This window comes from Candoia aspera, chromosome 1 (assembly GCF_035149785.1).
Source record: "Candoia aspera isolate rCanAsp1 chromosome 1, rCanAsp1.hap2, whole genome shotgun sequence".
In the NCBI taxonomy this organism is placed as follows: Eukaryota; Metazoa; Chordata; class Lepidosauria; order Squamata; family Boidae; genus Candoia; species Candoia aspera.
The window spans coordinates 68,150,255-68,172,644 of NC_086153.1; the positions used below are offsets into that span (position 1 = coordinate 68,150,255).

Sequence of the window (22,390 nt, forward strand, 5' to 3'; positions counted from 1 at the left end):
TTGGAACCATTTAGTTATACTATATTCCATTCTAATGGTGGCCTTCTGGTCATCCTACACATTCTTTAATAGATTAATAAGGTGTCCCATGCTTTTAAGAGCTATCCACATGATCTACAGAAGTCTTAGTGCAATCAGTAAAGCAAAAATAGGCATTTCTTTGGAAGTCCTTTGGTTTTTCCATTATCCACTGGATGTTAGCAATGTGATTTTGGGAGCCCTTGGCTCTTCTGCATGCAGCTTTAATGGCATCATGAATTTTAGTCCAGAGTTATTCAGACACTCTTTATCAGAATTACTCCGTTAAATCCATTCTTACTTTCATCACAGAATCATATGGAGTATTGCAGAGGTCATACCACATTGGTCTGATGGTTTTGTTTTCTTATGTTTAAATTGTAATTTTACAAGAAGTACTTTGTAATCTACTTGTCGTGCCATTATACTTTTACAGGAGACAAGGATAACAGAAGTTGGAGTATTAGAACTGCCTTCTTTGGAGTGGTATGCAATGTCAGTAATACTTCAGTTTATATATCCTCTCTACATACTCGTGCCATGATTAGTAAAATTTGGCACAAGAAAAAAAATTATATTCACCACTTGCATGATTTATATCCAAATGCTCATTTGATAGTAGCAGGGGATTATCATACTAGAACTGGCCTCAATTATTTTGTTGCTATCACCCTGATTTTTTTAGCCTCCCTTGTTACTTTGCCAATCCACAACCAACTTACTGCATTTATTCTGTGATGTTCTCTGCAGTCAACAAGATTTAATGCTCCTCTGATGTGAAACAGCCCATTCTAATGTATTTCAGTTTCCTGATTCCCAGAATGTCACTGTTCAGTCTTGATATTGCTGCTTAACAACATCAATTTTGCCTTAATTTAACATTCTGAGACATTCCACATACCAATAGTATACATATCTTTGCATATCTTGAACCTTCCTTTGGCTTATGGGCACTTCAGCAACTGGGTATCCTTTTGGCTTACTCTAGCCACATCAAAAGTAACAGTGCTTCTTGTACTTGCCCTCTGCTCTTCTCCAGTAGCTTACAGGATATCATCTGAGCTGGGAAGCACATCTTCCAGTATCATGTCAACACTGTCCTGGTTGAGAATGTGGGATGGGTTAGGGTTTGGGGTTTTTTTTTGGCAGGATTATGAAGTGAACAATACAGTCTATTTTCTTGTCCAATGGACTGTATACTGATCCCTTACCTATGACCTGCTTGTCATGGATGAACCTTCTGGGAATGTACACTGACAATGGTATAGCTCATAGCATCATTGGGATGCATAAACCCCTTCTTACTACAATGTAACAATTCATGAAGAGGAATCTAAATTCCATGTGCCGAAATCCAACCTCCAGACAGTTAAAACATGGACTATCTCTATTCCCCCCAATATTTACTTTGCAGAATTATGATTTATGGGGGAGGAAAGGAACACTTGTAGTAGCTGGCTGCCAAAAAAGAAGAAATTGCAGTTTATGCCTGGCAGAATGAGAATATTTGCAAAAGAAAGAAAAGAAGAAAGACAATAGGTGCTTCTGTCCAGGGGAGAGGCCCCACCCTGGGAAAGACAAAAAAAATCCTCCTACCTGGCTGCCAGCATTTACACATCCTAAAACACTCAGAACAACAAAGGTAATCATGAATCATGTGCACACCCTTGCTCAGCAAAAGAAGTCTTCTTTTTACACTTGCAGTGCTAAAAGGATACACAGACAAACCAACAAGTAAGTTCAAACATGCCTTTGTAGCCAAATGCCCTGTGAACCTGCATCAACAGTGCACAAGAGCAAGAAGAAAAAAAGCAAGATTCTTCACATATTTATGTCTCTACAAATGAAAAGAGCCAAGAGAAAGTCTGGAGATGACACAAAGCTGGGGGAACTGCTGATACCCCTGAAAACAGGCTGAAGATTTTAAAAAGGTCTTGATAAATTGAACATTGGGACCTATCCAACAAAACGTTATTCAGCGTTGAGAAATGTAAGGTTCTGCACTTAGGCAGAACAACCAGATGCACGGGCACAAAATTGGTGATACCTGGCGATAGTACTTGCAAGAAAGATCTGGGTGTCTTAGTAGACCCCAGATTAAGGATGAGCCAGCAATATGCTGCAGCTGCCAAAAAGGCCAGTGCAGTTTTGGGCTGTATCAATAGAGGTATAGTGTCAAGATCATGGGAAGTGATAATACCACTCTATGCTGCACTGGTCAGACCACACCTGGAATACTGTGTCCAGGTCTAGTTGCCATAATATAAAAAATGCTGAGAAATTGGAAATAGTGCAGAGAAGAGCAACAAAGATGGTAAGTCGCTTGGAGGCTAAATCCTATGAAGGGTGGTTAAAGGAACTTGGTATGGTTAACCTAAAGAAGAGAATGCTAAGGGGAGACATGATAGCAGTTTTCCGATACATGAAGGGATGTCACAGGGAAGAGGCATTAGATTTATTCTCCCCATCACCTGAGGGTAAGACAGGAACCAGTGGGTGGAAGCTTTACAGTGAGAGATCCAAACTTGAACTAAGGAGGAATTTCCTGACTGAGAGAGCTATTAAGCAATGCAGAACAGCCTGCCTCCTGAAGTTGTGGCTGCTACTTCACTGGAGGTCTTCAAGAAAAGACTGGAAAGTCTTTTGTCCAGCATGATTCCTGCACTGGGCAGGGGGTTGGACTAGAAGACCCCCAAGGTCCCTTCCAACCCTATGATTCTCTGAATGCACAGAATTCAGTGAACACCACAACTCAGTAAGTCAGCCAGAGTTATTCTTTGCTTTCTCAAATGCACTCAGGGTCAAATTTTCCAAAAGAGCCAGTATTCAAGCAGCCAACCAAGCCAAGCCAAACGGTCAACAGAGAGAACTTTTGGAAACCAGATAAAATCACTGGTCAACACTAGCTACAAACTTGAAACAGTTTGCATTTGAACTGCTCTTCACATCTCCAATGTCTAAATATTACAACTTACTTTCCTTTAAATCCAAAGATTTCCATTCCTTAGCAAAAAAAAAAAAAAGAAAGAATCTAGTCTATTATACTTTTTTTAACACTATTACGTTTTGTAGATCGCATCTTTCCTAATAAGCAATATAATACTTCTAAACTGCTGTATAGAAGACAGCTGCTTCATAAATTATTGTTTTACTACAACATTACAAAGCGTAATGTGTAAAAGATATCTCTCTCCTATTAACTTTGACAGTGCACTCCTATAATATTTACTTAGACATAAGTCTTGCTGGGTTCATTGGGGCATTTGGGGTACAGATTCAGACGTCTTTATACATTGATTATGTTAACAAAAAGTTAAGTTGCTTTATGATTCAGGCTTGCAAAAATTGTAAGTCTTTGGGAGATTTTATTAATACAAAAGATATAATCCTTCCCCCCTTTTTTCCCAAGGTCTGCCAACAGGTTTAAATACCAAATTTACATGACAAGATTAGATTCCTTCTCTGTTATTCAGATCTTTGCTCTGTTACAGCATGTTACTGAAATTGCACTTTCCTTCTTTCTCAGATTAATTTTATAATTGTGATAGTTCCTTGGGTATATTCACTGGAAGGTTCATGTATGAATGGTTATGCAATGAAATGTTTAAAATTCTGAATTGGTATCGGAGTCAAGTTGGGGATCCTTGACCCAGGGCCTGCATTTGGCTTGCTCCACTGTTCCTTGGAGAGAGGGGAGGGGGAGGTAAAGTTAGAGTTGCTACCTCAAGATCTTGGGGTCATAATGGATGCCTTAGTGGAGATGTTGAATCGGTATGCAGCAGTTATGAAATAGGCCAATTTATGCTAGGAATCAGGAAAGCTTCTGAAAATAAAACGGTCAATATTGTAATGCTATTACGTAAATCTGAGATATATTTGCAAAAAAGAAATAAGTTGTCCAATGTTTTAGGAACAGCAGCCTTCAGGGGCTTTGCACACTCTGGCATTTGAAATAGCAATGTGCTTTGAAACAGGGCTCATGAAGGAGCAGCTCTTTTTTCACTTTTGTAAGAAAAAGGTAAAGCAAGCTGTTCTGGCCTTAAGTGCATGATGCAAGAATCCTATGACTGGTCCAACAGTACATGTACCAGGGAGTGAATTGTATGACTGAGGTACATTCATGTGAGAGAAAGTAGAGCAGTCCTGGTAGCCACAGACCATAGTTTTTCCCCACTGCCATATTAACCAGAGAAGTTCCATGCTGCATCCAACACAGTTCAGAACAGATTTGCTGCCACTCTATTGTCTATTAATATACTTAGGTTGCAGTCTTAGTGTTCTGATTTTCAAGTAAGCCTGTCCAAACACAATGGGACATACTTTTGAATAAACACACATTGGAAAGATAAAATTCTAAGCATATTTCCAGAAAGGAAATCCATGCAGCTCAAGGGAGACTAGTTTCTCAGCAACACTGCTTAAGGCAAAGCTTTAAATATAATATATTTTTATGCTGGCAATTTCTGCATTGCAGTCATCCATCTACTTTCCATCCTCCCATTTTTGAGAACAGAAACAGAAATAGAATACTGCTTGTTTCAGTATCTTTTCTTGTTAGAATAGAACAATGGCCTCTCTGGAGCTTATGATGTATGTACTTGAACAAAAATGCCACATGTAGAAAAAAAACCGCTATTCAAAGAAGTTCTTATACTACTGTTTTTCTCAGCTACAAAGAAAAATTTGTATATTATTTCTGAGCCTGCTGCTTTTCAGCAAAAATACAGCATGTATGTATGAATATGCAGTTAACACTGTAGACTCTCACAACCAAATAGTTTGCAGAATTGGCTATTTTGTGTAAAATTCAAATATCAATGCAAAGTTGTAGAATAAGTGCTCCCCCCCCCTTCAGTAAGCCATAAAAATATTGCCATTTTGGCATATCAGCTACCTAAAATGTGTGATGTAGTTAGGAAAACCAATTTCCATCTCCAGTTTACAAATGTTTCTAAATTTACAGTAGATTTTTTTTTCTTTTACTCTACCTGAGACATCTATTCAAATAGTTGATTAAAAGCTGGGCAGCTTCTTCCTTAGCATATTTACCAGATGGGAAATTCCAATTATTCTGAGGCTGGGACAACATTCTTCACCCACTACCTTCTAATTTTTCTGTTTCTTTTCTGAGTGCCTGGAGGTTTTGTTAGAGTCTTAACCCAGAATGTCATTTTTTGAATGAGTCCTTTCATAGAAGTTTTATCCTAGCTAAATATAAACTGCTAAATGAAATAAAACGTATTTAGAGCTGTTATTAATAGCTGCAATAGGTCTCTGTAATTTCTAGTTCAGGATCATTTTATATTTGTGGCTAGAGTAGTATCTCATGGCCTAGTTTTCTAAAACACATCTAGTGAAACCATTTATTTGTACAGAAGTCTTGCTCTATAAAAGACAAAATTATGCTTTCACTGACTGTCTCCTGTGGCTGCTTTATAGATACAGAACTGAAGTGACAATGATTCTTTGCTGTGCTCATAAGTGAAACCTGCCACTTAATGCTAACCCTGTTGCTTCAACTGCATGCTTATGAAAGGGTTACAGTACACAGTATGCATCTTTTCTTGGAAAATAAGAGCAGGAGAAAATTTTAGCAGCAAAATAAAATCTTAGCAGGGGCTCCTGGGTAGTCAGAATGTTTTCAACGACAGTACTGTGCAAAAGTTTTAGGCAGGTGTGAAAAAAATGCTGTAAAGGAAGAATGCTTTCAAAAATATAATATATATTGTTTATGTTTATCAATTTACAAAATGCAAAGTGAGCGAACAGAAGAGAAATCCAAATCAAATCAGTATTTGGTGTGACCACCCTTTGCCTTCAAAACAGCATCAATTCTTCTAGGTACACTTGCACACAGTTTTTGAAGGAACTCGGCAGGTAGGTTGTTCCAAACATCTTGGAGAACTAACCACAGATCTCCTGTGGATGTAGGCTGCCTCAGATCCTTCTGTCTCTTCATGTAATCCCAGACAGACTCAATGATGTTGAGATCAGGGCTCTGTGGGGGCCAAACCATCACTTCCAGGACTCCTTGTTCTTCTTTACGCTGAAGATCCTGGGAAAAGATTCAAAACTGTGTTATGGACTGGCCAAGGGATGCTATATGAGAACGCCCTGGGTGCTCCATAGATGTGTTTCTCTTTGAATCCAAAGCACTGCACAGCCTTTTCACACAGTACATAGATGCACAGACATTGGGGAATTGATTTTGGTTTTGTTCTTTGGGAAAAAAGAACACTTTCAAATGTAGAAATTGCCTAAATACCTTTCTAATATCTGATAGCAATTCCAACATACACATCTCCTCTGTGTTTTTAATCTTCCTATTACTTTCAGCAAAACAATCTCAGCAGCAATTAGATTTTTTTATTGACAGGTGATAAATAGATCTGTGTTATTTCTTCATCTACAGAATTAATGTCACAGAATTTAACTTTGTGATACCTCAGTTTTTCATATTTACAGTCATGTAGTGTTAGCCCTTTCTGAGAGTGCCTTGGACTGCAAGAAGATCAAACCAGTCCATCCTCCAGGAAATAAAGCCAGACTGCTCACTTGAGGGAATGATATTAAAGGCAAAACTGAAATACTTTGGCCACATAATGAGAAGACAGGACACCCTGGAGTAGATGCTGATGGTAGGGAGAGTGGAGGGCAAAAGGAAGAGGGGCCAACCAAGGGCAAGATGGATGGATGCTATTCTAGAGGTGACGGACTCGTCCCTGGGGGAGCTGGGGGTGTTGACGACCGACAGGAAGCTGTGGCGTGGGCTGGTCCATGAAGTCACGAAGAGTCAGAAGTGACTAAACGAATAAACAACAACAAGTGTTAGCCCTTAACGGTGGTAGTTCAAAATTTGCAGACATATTGTATGCAGTTTGTGTTAAAGTCTCAGAAAACAGACGTAATTCTTAAATGTTATTTTTCTCCAGATTTAGCAAATAACTGAAAAGGAATTTTTGTCTTGTTCAGCATTGTACATACATCTTGGCAAACATAAAACTAATCAGTGGTGTATTTCAGACTATGTACTTGGAGAAAATGAATGCCAAAGGCTTTGTAAATGCCACCTTACAATGATGGGGAGAGGAGTCAAATATTCATTAGCATGTATTGTTCAACTCTTCCATCAGTTGTCATTGTTCAAGCACACAATTTACTCAGCTCCATAATAGCTGAGTCACATACTTTTTCAGTCTTAGGAACGTGAGGGGCTCAACAATGATTAAAAAAAAATTAAAAGTATCTTGTGTGAAAATTCAGCCTTTTAAATACAAGGTAACCCCACCAATGAAGGACCTGTACTGAAAGCCAGTCAGCATAGTGAGTCAAGGATCTGGATGAGACTAAGTCAGTGAACCCCTCCTATATGTGGTTCAGTATGAAAATGTGTATAAAAATGTCTGTGGTGCAGAAAGGAAAGGATGAGGAAAAACATATAATGAAAGTTATGGATCTCAATATCATCCTGTTTGATAATAGCTTGTGAGTCATGTAGCTTTTAAGGGGATCAGATACATTTATTGATGTTTGGCTATTAGTGGTTATTAGTGGAACTTTTCTGGATTCCAGTGCCTATGAAGTCAAACAGTATCTGCTTCATCACTATTGGAAACCATTTTGAGAGTGTTGTAAATATGTGAACCAGTTTGACAAATAAGATAAAGATCTTTGTCATATACCAGTCCAGATTATCCCAGCCCCTCCTCTGCTGGATATAGAAAAAGTTTGTTGGGTAGAATTTGTTAGAAGTTCATGGAGAGGGGCTGAAAAAGAGCAGTTTGGGGCTAGGACACTCAGGTTCAAGTCCGTCCTTAGCCATAGAAATTCACCGGTTGACATTTGTATCAAGTCACTTTCTCCCAGCCCAATCTACCTCAAGGGTTCATGTTGAGGGAACAAAATATAGGAGATCCTTATAGAAGCCAACCTGAGCTCTTAGAAGAAAGGCAGGATATAAGTCTAACAAACAAATCAGTAACCTCATTCACAGTGGTGATGCATAAAGCACCCTGGTTTGCCCTGTGCCTTGCAAGATATGGGGGGGTGAGGGGAATCTGCATTAATCTCTGTGCTTGATTACTTTGGGCCATTACACAAGGCCTTTCTATGTCTAGTGGCAGAGAAGTCATGTTGCCTAAATCAACCACGTTCATAGAGAAATAGAAATAATGCTTAAGCGTTAAAATAAAGATGAATGTATGTATCTGTGAATGGCAGTTGAGGGTCTTTTTCCCTACTTGGTAAGAATGCAAACATCAGATAATAACGTATATTTCATAACTGAAAAGGTAGCTTACGCTACCATTCATATGTGCTAAGAAGATAATTTCTCTGACTCCAGTATTAAGGATGAAAAAATACTCTTTGGCATAAACTATCATTTTCTCTGCACCTGATGGAACATGGTTTGCAGAGGTTTTTTACTTCTGCCTAAGGAAACAGCAGCTATATTACCCTTAACCCCGCTCTGGGTTGTGTGAATGGATAAAGAGTTCCTGAAAAGCTTACTCATTTTGTTATTTTCTGGCCGCCGAAGAAGAAGCCTCAAAATGTAATTGTGTTTCAAACATCAGAGAGATACCGTGGAAGGGAGCAAACCTCTCCACATGCTTCCCAGTCACACACAGAGTTGGTATTCACAACCCCACTCCATTATGTGGCTGAAAATGAGCAAGTTGGGGAGGTGACGTGGCAGGATAGAGGGGATATAGGGAGGGGGCCGCAGGTGGAGCTACTTCACTTGCACAGGTTCTATGAAAAACCCGTAGAGTTAATTGCACTGTCAGAAATAGTTAATTGAGATTCTTGCTACTGTTTCGGGCTACCAGATTTAGATGACAGCAAAGAATTGCAAAAAAAAGCTGTGCCTCTTTGCTACCACTTAATGCCCACCCAATTTTTACAGCCCAACTATGGTAGCACTGTTGTCCTCAGATAGACTGTAAATAATCTAATGATAGAACCGTATCACTTTGTATGATATGTCCACTTTAGCCCAGAGTCCCCTTTGTGGGTTGATCAAAAAATGATCTTGCTCCATGCAGGTGTTGTGTTGTAGTCTTTCAATTACAGTACATTCCTACATGTCTTCTCAGAATTAGGTCTCATTAATGCCTGTGGTGTTTACTCCCAGCCTTAGTTACTAAACCAAAGTTGTATTTTAACAGAGGGCTATTGTGGAGGTATAATCTGAAGCAAAAATTGCATTTTTTGTCTTACGTTTCCTTGAGAAGCCTTACTTGATGATACTGTAATTACTTACATTTTATGGATCATATAAAGATACATGAAACCAAGTCCTATGTGATTAATGCAATGTAATTAATCCCTTTGAAGGCAGCAGAGTTAGATCATGGCCAAACTTGACTCATTCCCCTTATATGCAAAACTTAACATGTCTGGATCTGTACAATTAACATAACTGACATAAGTACTGCAACATGAACTTTATTGTTCTACTGCTGACCTTTACTCGTAGCAGCTTTCATTCTGTATAAAATTATTTCCAGGTGAACATATTGTGGTCAGATAGTTGATGTTATGGCAATTACAGTTCGCAAATTTCAAAAGGGACACTTTTGAAATTCTTTGTAATTCCTTGCATATAATATGATTGAAGCCTGAGATGGCAGAAGCCATTTAATGCAGTAATCTGTTGAGATAGTATAAGAGTTCACCTCCTCTCCTTCCATTTGGACCTCTATGGTAGGCAGCTCTGTAAAACTACACATGGAATTAATATGAGCTCCGGGTACACGTTTCCTCCTTTTTGGAATGCACAGTAATTAACTTTACTGTGTGCAAAATGCAGATTAAAACCTCTTAACTTTTGTGCTCTAGGGATGATAATTGATATGAAAATTGGTTTGCCATCCCTAAGCTCCTTTGTTTAAATGATGGTAGTGGCAGAGAAGATGGCTTTTAGAATTTTATCTGCTGTATACCTCACGTGATCGGCATTCATGGATTATTATTTTCCGCTGACAAGCAGAGCAAGTTAAAAATCCCTGCTAAAGCAGACAAAGCTGGGCTTTGTCACAGAACTTTCTCCTTCATTTTAGTAAGATTTTTTTTTACTTCTTGCCTCTCTTGATACTGACTAATACTAATGGCGTTTCAGAGAAGTTATGCATATACAATATAAAACAAGTATATATTAGTTGGGGTGCTTTGCCTTTATTGTATGCATGTTTATTTCAATATCTGAAGTATCATCCTCTGAAGTATCATCCTCCTCTTTGTTTAAGTCTCTCCTAGTTTCTCCTAGAGAGCCAGGTTGGTGTAGTGGTTAAGGCATCAGTCTAGAAACCGGGAGACCATGAGTTCTAGTCCTACCGTAGGCACAAAGCCAGCTGGGTGACCTTGAGCCAGCAACTCTCTCTCAGCTCTAGGAGGGAGGCAACGGCAAACCACTTCTGAAATCTTGCCAAGAAAACTGCAGGGACTAGTCCAGGCAGTTGCTGAGAATCGGACACAATTGAACGGCAGGAAAAAAAATATTTTTCCTACCCATTGGTGTTTCTCTGGGACTTGGTTTATCTCAGTGTATTACTACTCTTACTGCCAAATCTTGAGTCCTGTGACTGCTCATTTTTCCTTGAGCACTCCTATTTATCCAAAACTCTTCTCAAAACCACACCTCTCTGTGAAGCCATGGGAAAGATGAAAGTCATTAACATACTTTTTCTCAGCTTCATCCTATTTTATCATATTCTTTTCTTTTACTTCATCTTTGTTTTCTCTTTTACCTCCCAAAATGTAGTTTATTAGCTCTTCTAAGGGTGGATATTGTATTTTTGGCCCAAGAAAATCCACCCCTTCCTCATTTTTTAAGCATATAATGAAATCCAATGCCAGTTTTATTATTAATGTTGAATATGGATTATTCTTAGAATTTTCTTGGGTTGAAGCATTGAAAACTTGACTTTTCCAGCTTCAGCCTTAACAAAACATTCCGGTACTCAATATTACTTAACCTCCATGATAGGACTATTAGTTTCTTCTTTAACAAGACTCTTTGTTTCTTGCTTTTGTTTCTGTTAAAGCAGGATGCTGACATGTTGGCAGGTGATGAGCAAGCTTGGAAAGAAGCCAAAGAAGTTATAAATGCAGTAGGAGCACCAAAGTCACGCGAAGGTATCCTTGGTCCACAGTAAACACATTTCCGTTCAGATCAGGAGGATGTAAAGGTCAACTTGCTTCCTTGTGTTTATTAAATTCATACTCTTCCTCCCTATAAAATGTATTCTATATTTTTTCAAAATAAAACCATATTTAAAGAAAAAGAAACAGAGAAGGCAAATCAAATCAAAATGTGTTCTAGATTATAGAAAAGTCTTTTGTCCTTAATTTCTTTTTCCTTGGCATTTGTATCTTTAAGTTTCTGGAGCAGCAGTTCCCTTTTTCTGTTTTGGTCTTGCAGAACAAGATGACAGACACTATAAATATTTAAGTTTTAATATAGTTAGATAAGCCAAAAGAAAATACACAGATACACCCATACATACATACTTAAGTTGCAATTCAATACTAATTCACTGTTTAGTGAGATTTCACTATTAAAGTAGTAAACCATATTTCATTCCATTTTCAGTGTAAAATACTTGTAAATCAAGATTAGACATCTACGGTATTTTGTTGTCTTTAATAACTGTGAGGTTTTTTTGGCTCTTCATTGCTTCTCTCCAGCCCCATCACATGTTGTGCTGTTTTTCTTTAAACTAGTTTGTCTCAAAAAATCTTCTTTTTCATCTCACTGTCTAGTGCAACCGCTTTCCTCAACTTACCATGCCACTGTCCAGAATCAAATGGCAATGGGCAGCCTATAAATTGAATGAAGAAATAAATAAGCTGTGAATGGAGGTATCTTTATTTTCATTGAAGAACAACCATTATTTAGCCACTAGTTATTTAATATTTTAAAGTATCTGGATTGGTGATTGTTAATTTACAGTCCAATAATCCTGTATTTTTATATTCTGAAGAAAGTCCTGCTTAATTCATCAGCCCTTATTTTTAGTCAATATGAAAAAAATTGTTATCTTAGTAACATTTCATCTTTCTGTTCCCCACAAATGTATGGCCAGACAAAGTTGCCTATTTACATAATCCTTCATGTTGTTTTACGTAACTATCACAATATGGACAAGCATCTTATGGCTTGGGGTTGGGTATCTGCAGGATTACCTTTTTCCAATTACTTCTGCTTGTCCCACAAAGTCTGGCAGGGTGGGCATGCTCTGGGTCCCTTATATTAAACCGTGCCATCTAATGGGATCCAGAAAGCATGCTGTCACTGTTGCAGCACTTACCCTATGGAATACCACACCCTCATCCCTACCCCTGAGATTCAGATGTCACCAACTTGCTGGCTGTTCATAGGGTATTAAAGAACTGGCTTTCCCCACTTAGCTTTGGCCCAGGTTATGGGGTGAGTCTACCTTGGTGTGATGATCTCATTTTGGGGGGAATACTCCATGCACAATGTATTTTTTTTTAATTGTTAACCATTTTCTTGTCATTTTTATTTTATTGATTGTTAGCTACCCAGATTCACATGTCATTTGGGCACCCATATAAATCTACATAATCAATGGATAAATTCCGATTGCCCCTTGACTGGTATTAACTATGTGGGGAAAAATAGACAAGAATCCTACTGCCACTTTTGGTTCCTAGTGACTCCAGAACATTATTTAGGTGACATTAATCTGCCTTTCCCATACAATTTGTATTAAGTCAAATTGCCACCCCCTTGCTCAACTGCTCTTAGGGAAACTGGCATACATAGAAATACATGCAAATTTCTGACATCTTGTTTAATTTGCTCCTCAGTATCTCAGTTTTGTTGTTGGTGTCCTTGTTATTAATGATCCTTGACAGGGTACATTAAATATTGTAAGTAAATTCATTTTTAGCAGCAGTTTTGCCTTTTCTTCCCTTCCTACCTCCCCTCTACTGTGAAATCCTTTGTTCTAGGAAGTTGGAAATACCAGTGACAGCTAAGTATCTTATGAAAGTTGACTTAATCATAGCAGAAACTCATAAACAGTTCATATTAAAATGAAGATCTTCCCTGCTAACATCTCAAAGAAGATTTTAAAATATGTTTAATAATGCTGAGCACTGTGTAGAGTCCCTCTTCCCGTCCTCCACATATCTCTCTCCCCACTCCCCTCCCATCTCCAGTCTTGTAAATTGCAGAAGGGCAGAATTCCTTTTGCAAAAATTGTTACATTAAAAGAAATAATGTTTTTTAATTTACAGGCTGAGTTTTAATTCTGTTGAGACATTAAACCAGAATGGGTTACTAGAAATATATGCTTATTTTAGTTTCATATGATCACCATTCATATTCATGTAGTTTGCTTTCATGTTGTACTGATAAAAATGGAGCCTTCTATGGAAGAGAGTTTTCTAGAGCTTAATGTTTTGCCTTTTGATCAATGCTTCTGACATGGGTTAATCCTTAACACAAATAAATGTCAGAGTGGGAGCAAGTTCTGTCATCCTGCCAAACATTACTGAAGAGCAACACTTCTCGTCTCCCAGACACCAACATCTATCAGCTAAAATTACTTGACCTCGCCATGGATGCCTGCATAAACCTTGGCCTTTTTGAGGAAGCTTTACATTATGGTAACAGAACTTTGGAACCCTACAGGTGAGAGCTAGAATTCCTGTGATTTATTGCAAAGATCTGTTTCTACCCAAGGTTGTGGGACACAACGTGATCTTCTGTGTTGGGTTGATATAAGAAGGAGAAGTGGTAGTTCTTACCATAGAAGCTAAAAGAAACAACTTTGCAGATATACCAAGGCAATTGGTACAGACACCTTTTTTGTCCTAAAAATAGAGAATAAACTATTGTACAGATGTAGGGGAAAAGGAACTCTTTCATATTTATAAACAATTAGGCTATGCAGAGTAAGAAAACCACTTTCTTCCCTCCCCACAGCACCTCAAGTTCCTTGATCATCACAGCATCATTTTACACTGCTCTGTAGCTTTTTTTCCTATCCATTCAGCTCTTCAGCTACATGTATTGATTTATATGCAAATGTACACCAATCTTAAGGAATTGCCATTTTCCCTGGCTCTTAACATACACATAGGATAGGAATTACCCTTCTGATCAAGAGGGAAATGATGAAGTTACTTGCAAGTGGTTTCCACTTGCTGATCGTTCTGTGGTCTATGATATACTGATCAATAATAAGTAATGTCTCTTCCTGATCTGCACATCCAGCTTTCCAACTGGACAATATCTTTTGTGGTCAAATTGCAAAGCACAATTTAAAATGATTGAACAATAGACTCGCCTTTTCAGCTTTTCCTGGGACTAAATTTCACCGCACTTGAAATGTATTGGGAAGACCAGTCATAATGACACACGTTTGCTTGGAATGTATTGCATTAGGTTCCTATGTACTTTTCAAAAACCTCCCGGGTACCTGTTAAGAGAATAGCATTTTGGCTTCAATGAGTCCTTTTCTTCCTTTTGGTACTCCCTGTTTTTAACCTGTGACTAATTAGTTTTGATTCTCAGAGTTTGAACAAAAGAGAGCTTCTTCCTTTGAAACAGGGAGGAGTTGTATATGGTATAGCAACGAGGGCAAAAGAGCAAGGTGATCAAAGGGAATCTGCAAGTTTGTGTTCTTTCTCTCTATGTTTCTTTCCTTTTGGTCACAGAAATACAGTTTTTAAAAAGAAAATAATGATGGGCAACCTCAGTAAGAGTATCTTCAAATGCTACTGGTGGCATTGTATCTCTTTTTATCTATTTACACACAAAAAAACAGGCACTTCATATCATTCAGTGGGATTTGGGTGTGATAAAGGAGTATTTCACAGTAGCAGACAGAATTTTAATTGCTCTATGACTGTCCATTGATCTCAATCAGGTGCTTTCACATTTTATTTTATTTTATTTTATTTTATTTTATTTTATTTTATTTTATTTTATTTTATTTTATTTTATTTTATTTTATTTTATTTTATTTTATTACAGACCCATATTTTATTGAATATTCAAGTTTCATTTAAGAGATGAAATACTGAAGATACTAATTTATTTCAAGGCAAACAATGGGTCAATGGCAAAACTGGGACAAAATTGCCCCTTAGGCACTTAATAATTAAAAATGAAAGATAGTCTGATCTGTTTTTGGAGATGTAAACAAAACTGCAGTGTATAATTAACCAAGATATTAGTAATTGCCTAATTTCAAAATATTGGCTTTCATATCCATTTTATTGGAAGATACTTTATTATTCAAATGTCCATAAAATGTGTATGCATATTTTCATTGTTGTTGTTTTAAGCAATCCTTGCTCTTCTACAAAATTGGCGCTAATACGGTATTGTAATAGCCCTGCTAGGCAGATGCCTATCAGGTCCAATGTTCTGTTTCCACAGTAGCCAATAATTAGGTTCCAGTAGAGGATCCCAAGCAGCAGATGTATGGTCTCTAGACATCATGACAAGAGCTATTGATAGGCTTTTTCTCCATGGATTTCTCACTGAAAATAACCTTCCCATTTTAATTTACTTCCTTTATTTACTATACGTATGATTCTATAACATTCAAAAGTTGGCCAAAAATACCACAAGAGTACAAAAGAGTTGCAGCAGAAAATAATTACAAGTTTACCAGATCATTTCACTGTTTCTTCCCTTGTGTGACCTACTGTTCAAACTACTTACTACAGCCAAGTTGTTCTCTCTCTTCCTGTTGTTTCCCCCACAGTAGAGATACACACCACAATTGTATGTTCTTCATTGAATGTTACTGGCTTGCAAAGGCTCTTGATCTGTCTTTTACCTTGAATTGGGACTTTTAGTCTTTCCATGTGCAAAAGCATTTCCTGAGGAGAGACATTTTCAGTCTGAGGTCCTGTTATTTGAGTTGTTTTATTTTTTTACCTTCAAGCCATCACTACAAGCTTTGACGCTCCTGACAAAAAGTCTTCTGTTTCTCATTACAAGAAGTTGCGCCTGAAGCAGCAGGATACCAAATCCTAGGGAATCTGTTGGGCTGCATTGAATTTCTCCAGTTGAATCAATCTACTGCTTGACTGCTTCCACAGTTCCATTACAGCTGTTTTCCTTCTTTCAGTTCTGGGGGGAAGAAATATTCATATTGTTACCTGCAGGGAATAACCTGAAAAACAAGCCATCCATACAAATCGGAGGTGGTATGGCCTCTTTAAAGGGGTTTAAAGAATTGGTCTAAAACCATTTTAACTTCAGGGATTGTATTTACTGTGAGTATTTCCATTAAATGATCAGCGGGGTGCATTTCCACTATAGTGTACTAAGTGCAGTTTTTGAACTTACCTTTTCATTGCAGACATTGCTGGGCTTTAAGTATTTATTTAAAGACCATGCTAAGCTATCTCTCAGATAAATGTAATGATGGACTTAGTGGTGTAGATTCACATGGCAATGTTCTGGCGAATTGATTATCAATATAACTTGGTTCTGAAGATTAAGAGAATTCTTTGTAGTAGTTCAAAACCTAGAATTCCACTTGCATGAAGCATGCTTAAAGGAAGCCCTGTAGAATTTAGAAATCCAGAAAGAATTTACCTGCCACAATGATAGTGGCCAATCATGAGTAGCAGAAATTGAATGAGATATTTTTCCCTACAAAGCTACTTGTGTTCTGTGCATTATGAGGTCCTCATATATTTTGGCTGTTAGCCATAACCTAACATAGTCAATCGAAGCCTGCAAGAATATCTCTCTTAATCTAGAGGAAAGAAAATAATGTTGTGCTCTCAGAAATTTTGCCATTATATTGGAATTATTGGGAACTCAACTCATGATTAGGAATGTAAAAAAGAACAGGTTTTACACAATTAACCTGATCTGATTCTGATTACACCGAATCCTCTATACTGTGGCTGACAGCAGCAAAGTCCATGGCATTTATCTCCTTTTGAGGCTTGAAACACCGGTATTTGAGTAAGTTGTATACACAACAGAATACATTTGGAGACTCTAAGCAAATCTGTTTATATTTCAGAATGTTGTGCATCCAAAATTATGTTAGGATTAGTTGTATTTAATGTATATATTTTAGAGAAGCAATCCAGGTTTGAAAGGCAGCATGAGATTCAGGGTGCATATGGGCATACATATACTACCTGTTAGTGGGGGGGGGGGGGGTTCTGGCTTTATATGCTTGCCTTCCAAATCTGCCACGTGAACCCAGGGAAACCTGCATGTGGTTTAAGGTATTTCCACAAGTGCTGTGTATGTGTGCATATACATGCTCCAAGTTCAAGGAGAATTCTAATCAATAGAAATTTCTAGTTCCTATTAATTGAAATGGCTAAAAAGAATTATTTGTGAACATTAAAATACTAAGCAAGATAGAAAAGGTAAATCCTGTGCCTGAAATTATTTATTAATTAAAACTGTTTCCACTGAGCTGCACTGGTTACCAGTGGGTTTCCAGGTGCAATTCAACATGCTGGCGGTTACCTGTTAAGTCTTGGATGACACAGAGGCTGGATATTTGTGCAATCAAACAATGACACAATGCAAATCTAAAAGAGAAGCGAAAGACTTGGGAAAATATAATACAGACAAATTTAGCTTTATTTAAAATAATTTTATTAGTTTATTATTTTTATTTATTATAAATAAAATTATAAAAAGAATCAACAATGCAAGCCTTTATTACTCTGATTTCTCTTTAGGTCATATAAATCTTTCAACTTACTAAAAAGACTGGAAAACCCTTATTCTTAAATGATTATCATATTTGGATCTGTAAATAATTTGTCATGATAACCATGTCTGCCTGTGCAGAAGTAGATCTTAGTACAATTTGTGGAGTTAGTTTAAATCAGGCATCCAGGTATTGTGACAAGGAATTGAGGAGCTTTTTGTGGGCAGTGTAGTAAAACACATTAAGTGGCATTTTGGCCACATGGAAAAGTTCCACGTCAATTAAATCTGCTGCAAAAACTAAAAAATAGGCAAAAGAAATAGTTTCTAATACTAAGTGAAAGAGAAAGTTACTGTTCTTGCTTGGGATTTGCAGAATGTCTTTCTTATTTATAGTCTGCAGAGAAAATCTACAAGTCATTAAATGCAAGAATGAGCACCAGGCTCTTAGTGACTAGAGAAGGAAGAAACTGTAGGATCACACAAGTTATGGCAGTGAAAAGTATGTGTCAAAAATACCCCTTATGAGAAAACATGTTTTGATTCCACCAAAACAGATTCTGAACTGAGATAAATGAAGATTGGATGTGTTACTATCCTAGAAGGCACCATCTTTTTATAGATCAGTGCCAGAGCCAAGTTTTAAGCACATGCTTAAAATCCCATTATCAGTCCCTGACATCTCCAGCTAAAAAGCTCTTGGGTAGAATAGTTGGGGAGGAAAATACTCCTCTGTCATATGCTGTCATCTGGAATAAACAATAAAGCAGTAGATGGTAGCTTCAACTGTGAATGGAAATTGGTGTGCTACCCATAATTTAATTCTGTAGTTCTTTTTGTTGTTTCTCCCATTTGTGAACAAAGCCGTAATTATGTAATGGGTGCCTCGTTACCCAAAAAGGCGCGGACTTGCTTAGACGGGGCTAAGGATTTCCGTTTATTGAGTACAGAGTGCACGCACGCAAAAAGACGGGATGCGTGGTTGCGGGGTACCCCGTATATACCCGCATGGCGGACCTTGTCCACCTCCACCCTCCATTGTCCCACAAGCTGGATCCGGATCCTTGATGGGCAATCTGGAAACGATACCGGTCTGTTGATGGGCGATTAGGGTGATCACTGCCGGTCTCTTCTGTCTTCTCTCCATGTCCGGTGCAGGTGCGTTCCCCAGGGTAATGTGTGGAAGTTCCGCCGATCTGTTGATGGCTCCTCCGATCCGGGCAAAGGTGTTCCTCCTTTGCCCTTGTAATCGCTTTTAGTGTTTGAGTGCTTAAGGGATTAGGGTTATCCCTTCCTCCTTCCTGAAAGGCATGTTCCCCGTTGTGATGCATGGATGCCTTGCAACGGGGAACATGACAAATTATGAGAAATAATTCTTGAAATGTTCATTGTTGATGAAATGGCAGAAGCCTTTTCATCACTTCATCTCCCGTTTGATCTCATAGAGGAGAGGTCCCAGAATATTTGGAGAATCCAACTTGTCTAAGTCTGGTTGCCAATAGGTAGAGAAATCAGTTGAACTCTTAATAGGAATAAACTCTTCTGAGAGCAGGATGTCTCATAATATCTGATACAAGTATCTATCAGTGCAATAAAATCAACTCTAAAATGGAGAGCAAAACAGTTTGTGGACAAAACAGGACACTGTTGCATCCTGCATTACCCCAGGGCAGTGTTTCTCAACTTTGGCAACTTTAAGCTGTGTGGAGTTTAACTCTCAGATTCCCCAGCACTGTTGGCTGGGGAATTCTGGGAGTCGAAGTCCACACAGCTTAAAGTTGCCATGGTTGAGAAACACTGCCCCAGATTTCATTGCATAACCCCCCAAGCCCTCTCAAATCCCATGCCATTTTTAGGTTATTTTATAAAAGGCCATAACTGCCCACTCTCTTTCTCTAGAAGCCTGTTTTTTTCAGTCAGTTTTTAAACTTCAAGGCAGTACTGCCAATTTGTGTTTTAGGATGGAAAGCATGTGATACCTCTCAAGAAGATAATATCCTGCCAACATAACCTTCTGCTTATCTGTCTCCTGTCTGGATTCTGAACGACTGGTCTGCATATTGTCTTTGAGGCATGCCTGCCTTCTAGGTAGCACTCCCAGGACTGGATAGATACCAAGAAGAGAAGAGTTGCTATAAATGGTTCTAAAGGCACACAAATATTACCCTGTTGTTCTCCACCTGCATAGCCGAAAACTTTCAATTTGTTTGATGCATGTTGAAAACCAATAATTACCTCACTGTGATTGGCATATCACGTTCAGTGTTGCATTTACAGAAGAGTGTAAGACCCACAGAAAGGAAGTCCACTGTTATTATGTTGATTGGCATACTTGCTCACTTCCTTTTTGTAGTGATATGTTAATTGTTAGGGATGGTATAGTAAATAATGTATGGTATCTGTAAACAGTGTGAAAAATACATGTCTGCATTCCTTGGTAATCACTGTGTTCTTGAAGTCAACTTCTCTGGGTCAGTTCTTGAAAATTGCCCAGAAATTATAAGAGTGGCATGTCCCAATGTCCCATCTTTTTTAACTATGGTCTAATTATGAGAAGCAGCACTGAAACTTGTAGGGTCAGACTCTATCTCACTGTGTTTAAGTATTGATGTTTAGTGTGTTATCCTTTTAAAACAAGTGATTGGAATAAAAATAAAGTAGACCTCAAGCCATGTAATTTGTGAGCTTCTAGGTTTATTCCCTCCTTGCTTGTTTGGACCATTAGCAGTCCACTGGCAAATCTTCAGCAGACCTTGTTTATATCAGATTTACAAAAGGGGCTCAGTTTCATGGGATCATGGAAACACTGGTGACAGTTATGTTTTATACAGAGATACCTTAAACTGATACCAAAGTGAAGTTAAGGCATTATTTCTGTACAATAACATTGCCCAAACTTGTGATTAAGTGGTTACTGAGTTCCATTTCCTTATAAGAACATGTGTAAGAACCAAAGAATGTATACCTCAAGTGAACTAAGCATTAATCTGTCAGCAGCCTAAGTGTGTTTAGGATAGGGCAGTGGAAATATGCAAAAGGTTGCAGAGTATATTTTCTGGGAAGCATTTAGGAGCAGATGGAAGCTGTAAGGAGACTGATTCATCAAAGTATTTAGTGTACATCTCTTTCATTAGCTGAATCTTCCTTTGTATGTGCTTAAACATGAGCACACAACTGTGGATCCAAAACAAAGCCAAAGTAACTATAGTTCTAGAGAAGGATTAGTTTGTGTGCTTAAGCAAGGCTGTAATAATTGTTTTCGTATAAAATATTTTCTTCCCTTTCTTGAGATAAAAATCAGTTCTAAAGCACAGAGTGCTTATGAAATCCCATTTTAGAAAGATGAGGCTTTTAAGATGGAAGTGATTCTATGTTGACATGTTATGAGACTTGCACAAAACACAAACATCAAATTATGGCCATGTGTCAGTTAGCTTTAAGCAAAGTAATAAAAATATTAGTAAAGAAAAAAAATAGTAAAATGTGTAAGTCTTTCTTTTTGAGAATGCAGCAGAGGTATAGGGAGGTGATCCAGTAGAGGGTGTTCATGTAGACTTTCAAAAAAGTTGATAAATCTTTAAAAAAATTAGCAAACTTAGCAAACATAAGATAAGAGGGCATGCTTTCTGATGGACTAGCAACTGGCTAAAGAACAGAAAAGAGACAGCTGAAATACATTGACAATTTTCAGATCACAGATGTGTAGGGTGGAGTCCCAATAGATCAATGTTGGTATGAGTATTTGTCAATTTTCCACAAACAATCTAAAATTAAGAGTGAGCAGTGAAGTGGTAAAATTTGCTAATAGTACTAATCTTATGAGGGTGCTAAAATCCAGAAAGATTCTTAAAAAGCAAAGTATTCCAAAAAATATTCTGAACTATATGAATGGGCATCAAAATGGGCAGAGCATTTCCATATAAAGCAGATTCCATGCCAAGAATCATTAAGAAAGGAATTGAAAAAACTACCAATAAAGTAATGACCTTAACTAAATCTATGGTGGAACCACATATGATGAACAGTACTTACAGAGGTGGGAAATTCAAAACCAAACAAGCAAAGGGAACAGTAAAATGATGAAAGGGCTAGAACAGTTCCTATATTGTATGTGGAAAGCCTACAACATCAACTGATTTTTAGCTTGGAGCAAAGGGGGTTAAAGGGACACACGACATAGATATATAAAATCATGTGTGGTTTGGAAAAATGTGGATCTCCTCCTCCCAGAATGTTAGAACATCCATTAAAACTAAATTCAGAGAGAATTGTGAGCAATAAAAGTATTGGTTTCAGTGGCTATTTTTTAAGCTCTCAACTCACAGGCGGCATTCCTTAAAAGCTGCCTGCTAAGGAGCCTGCATCTTTGTGAGCTTCCTAAATGGATTTGGTTCCTTACTGCATGACATAAGAGTGCTGGACTAGATCGGTATTGGCCTGATCCAACAGAAATGCTCTTCTGTTCTTAAAATTACAAACAGTGAAAGAGCAAAGGAAACATGTTCCTGAAAGAACTTCCTGAAAGACAAACTGGTCATTTAAAGTAGTTGCTTCAGGAAAGGAACATGTAGAAGTGGAGCAACCTGCTTGTTAAAGCTAATTTGCATCCCAGAAACCAGAGGAGGTGAAACTGAAGCACAACTTGTCAGTTTTGCAAACACTGGCTACCTTTATTTTAATTTGGAAAAG

At 37.9% G+C, this 22,390-nt stretch overlaps 1 protein-coding gene across 4 annotated transcripts in view; it reads left to right on the forward strand.

Moving 5' to 3' along the window:
- SMYD3 (SET and MYND domain containing 3) overlaps positions 1-22,390 on the forward strand; it is a 349,832-nt gene that overhangs the window by 297,968 nt on the left and 29,474 nt on the right. For all 4 annotated transcript variants that reach the window (XM_063306111.1, XM_063306103.1, XM_063306120.1 and 1 more), the window contains 2 exons: positions 11,070-11,157; positions 13,510-13,684. In XM_063306111.1, the coding sequence (XP_063162181.1) occupies positions 11,070-11,157; positions 13,510-13,684 (263 nt within the window). The remainder of the gene's footprint in view (positions 1-11,069; positions 11,158-13,509; positions 13,685-22,390) is intronic.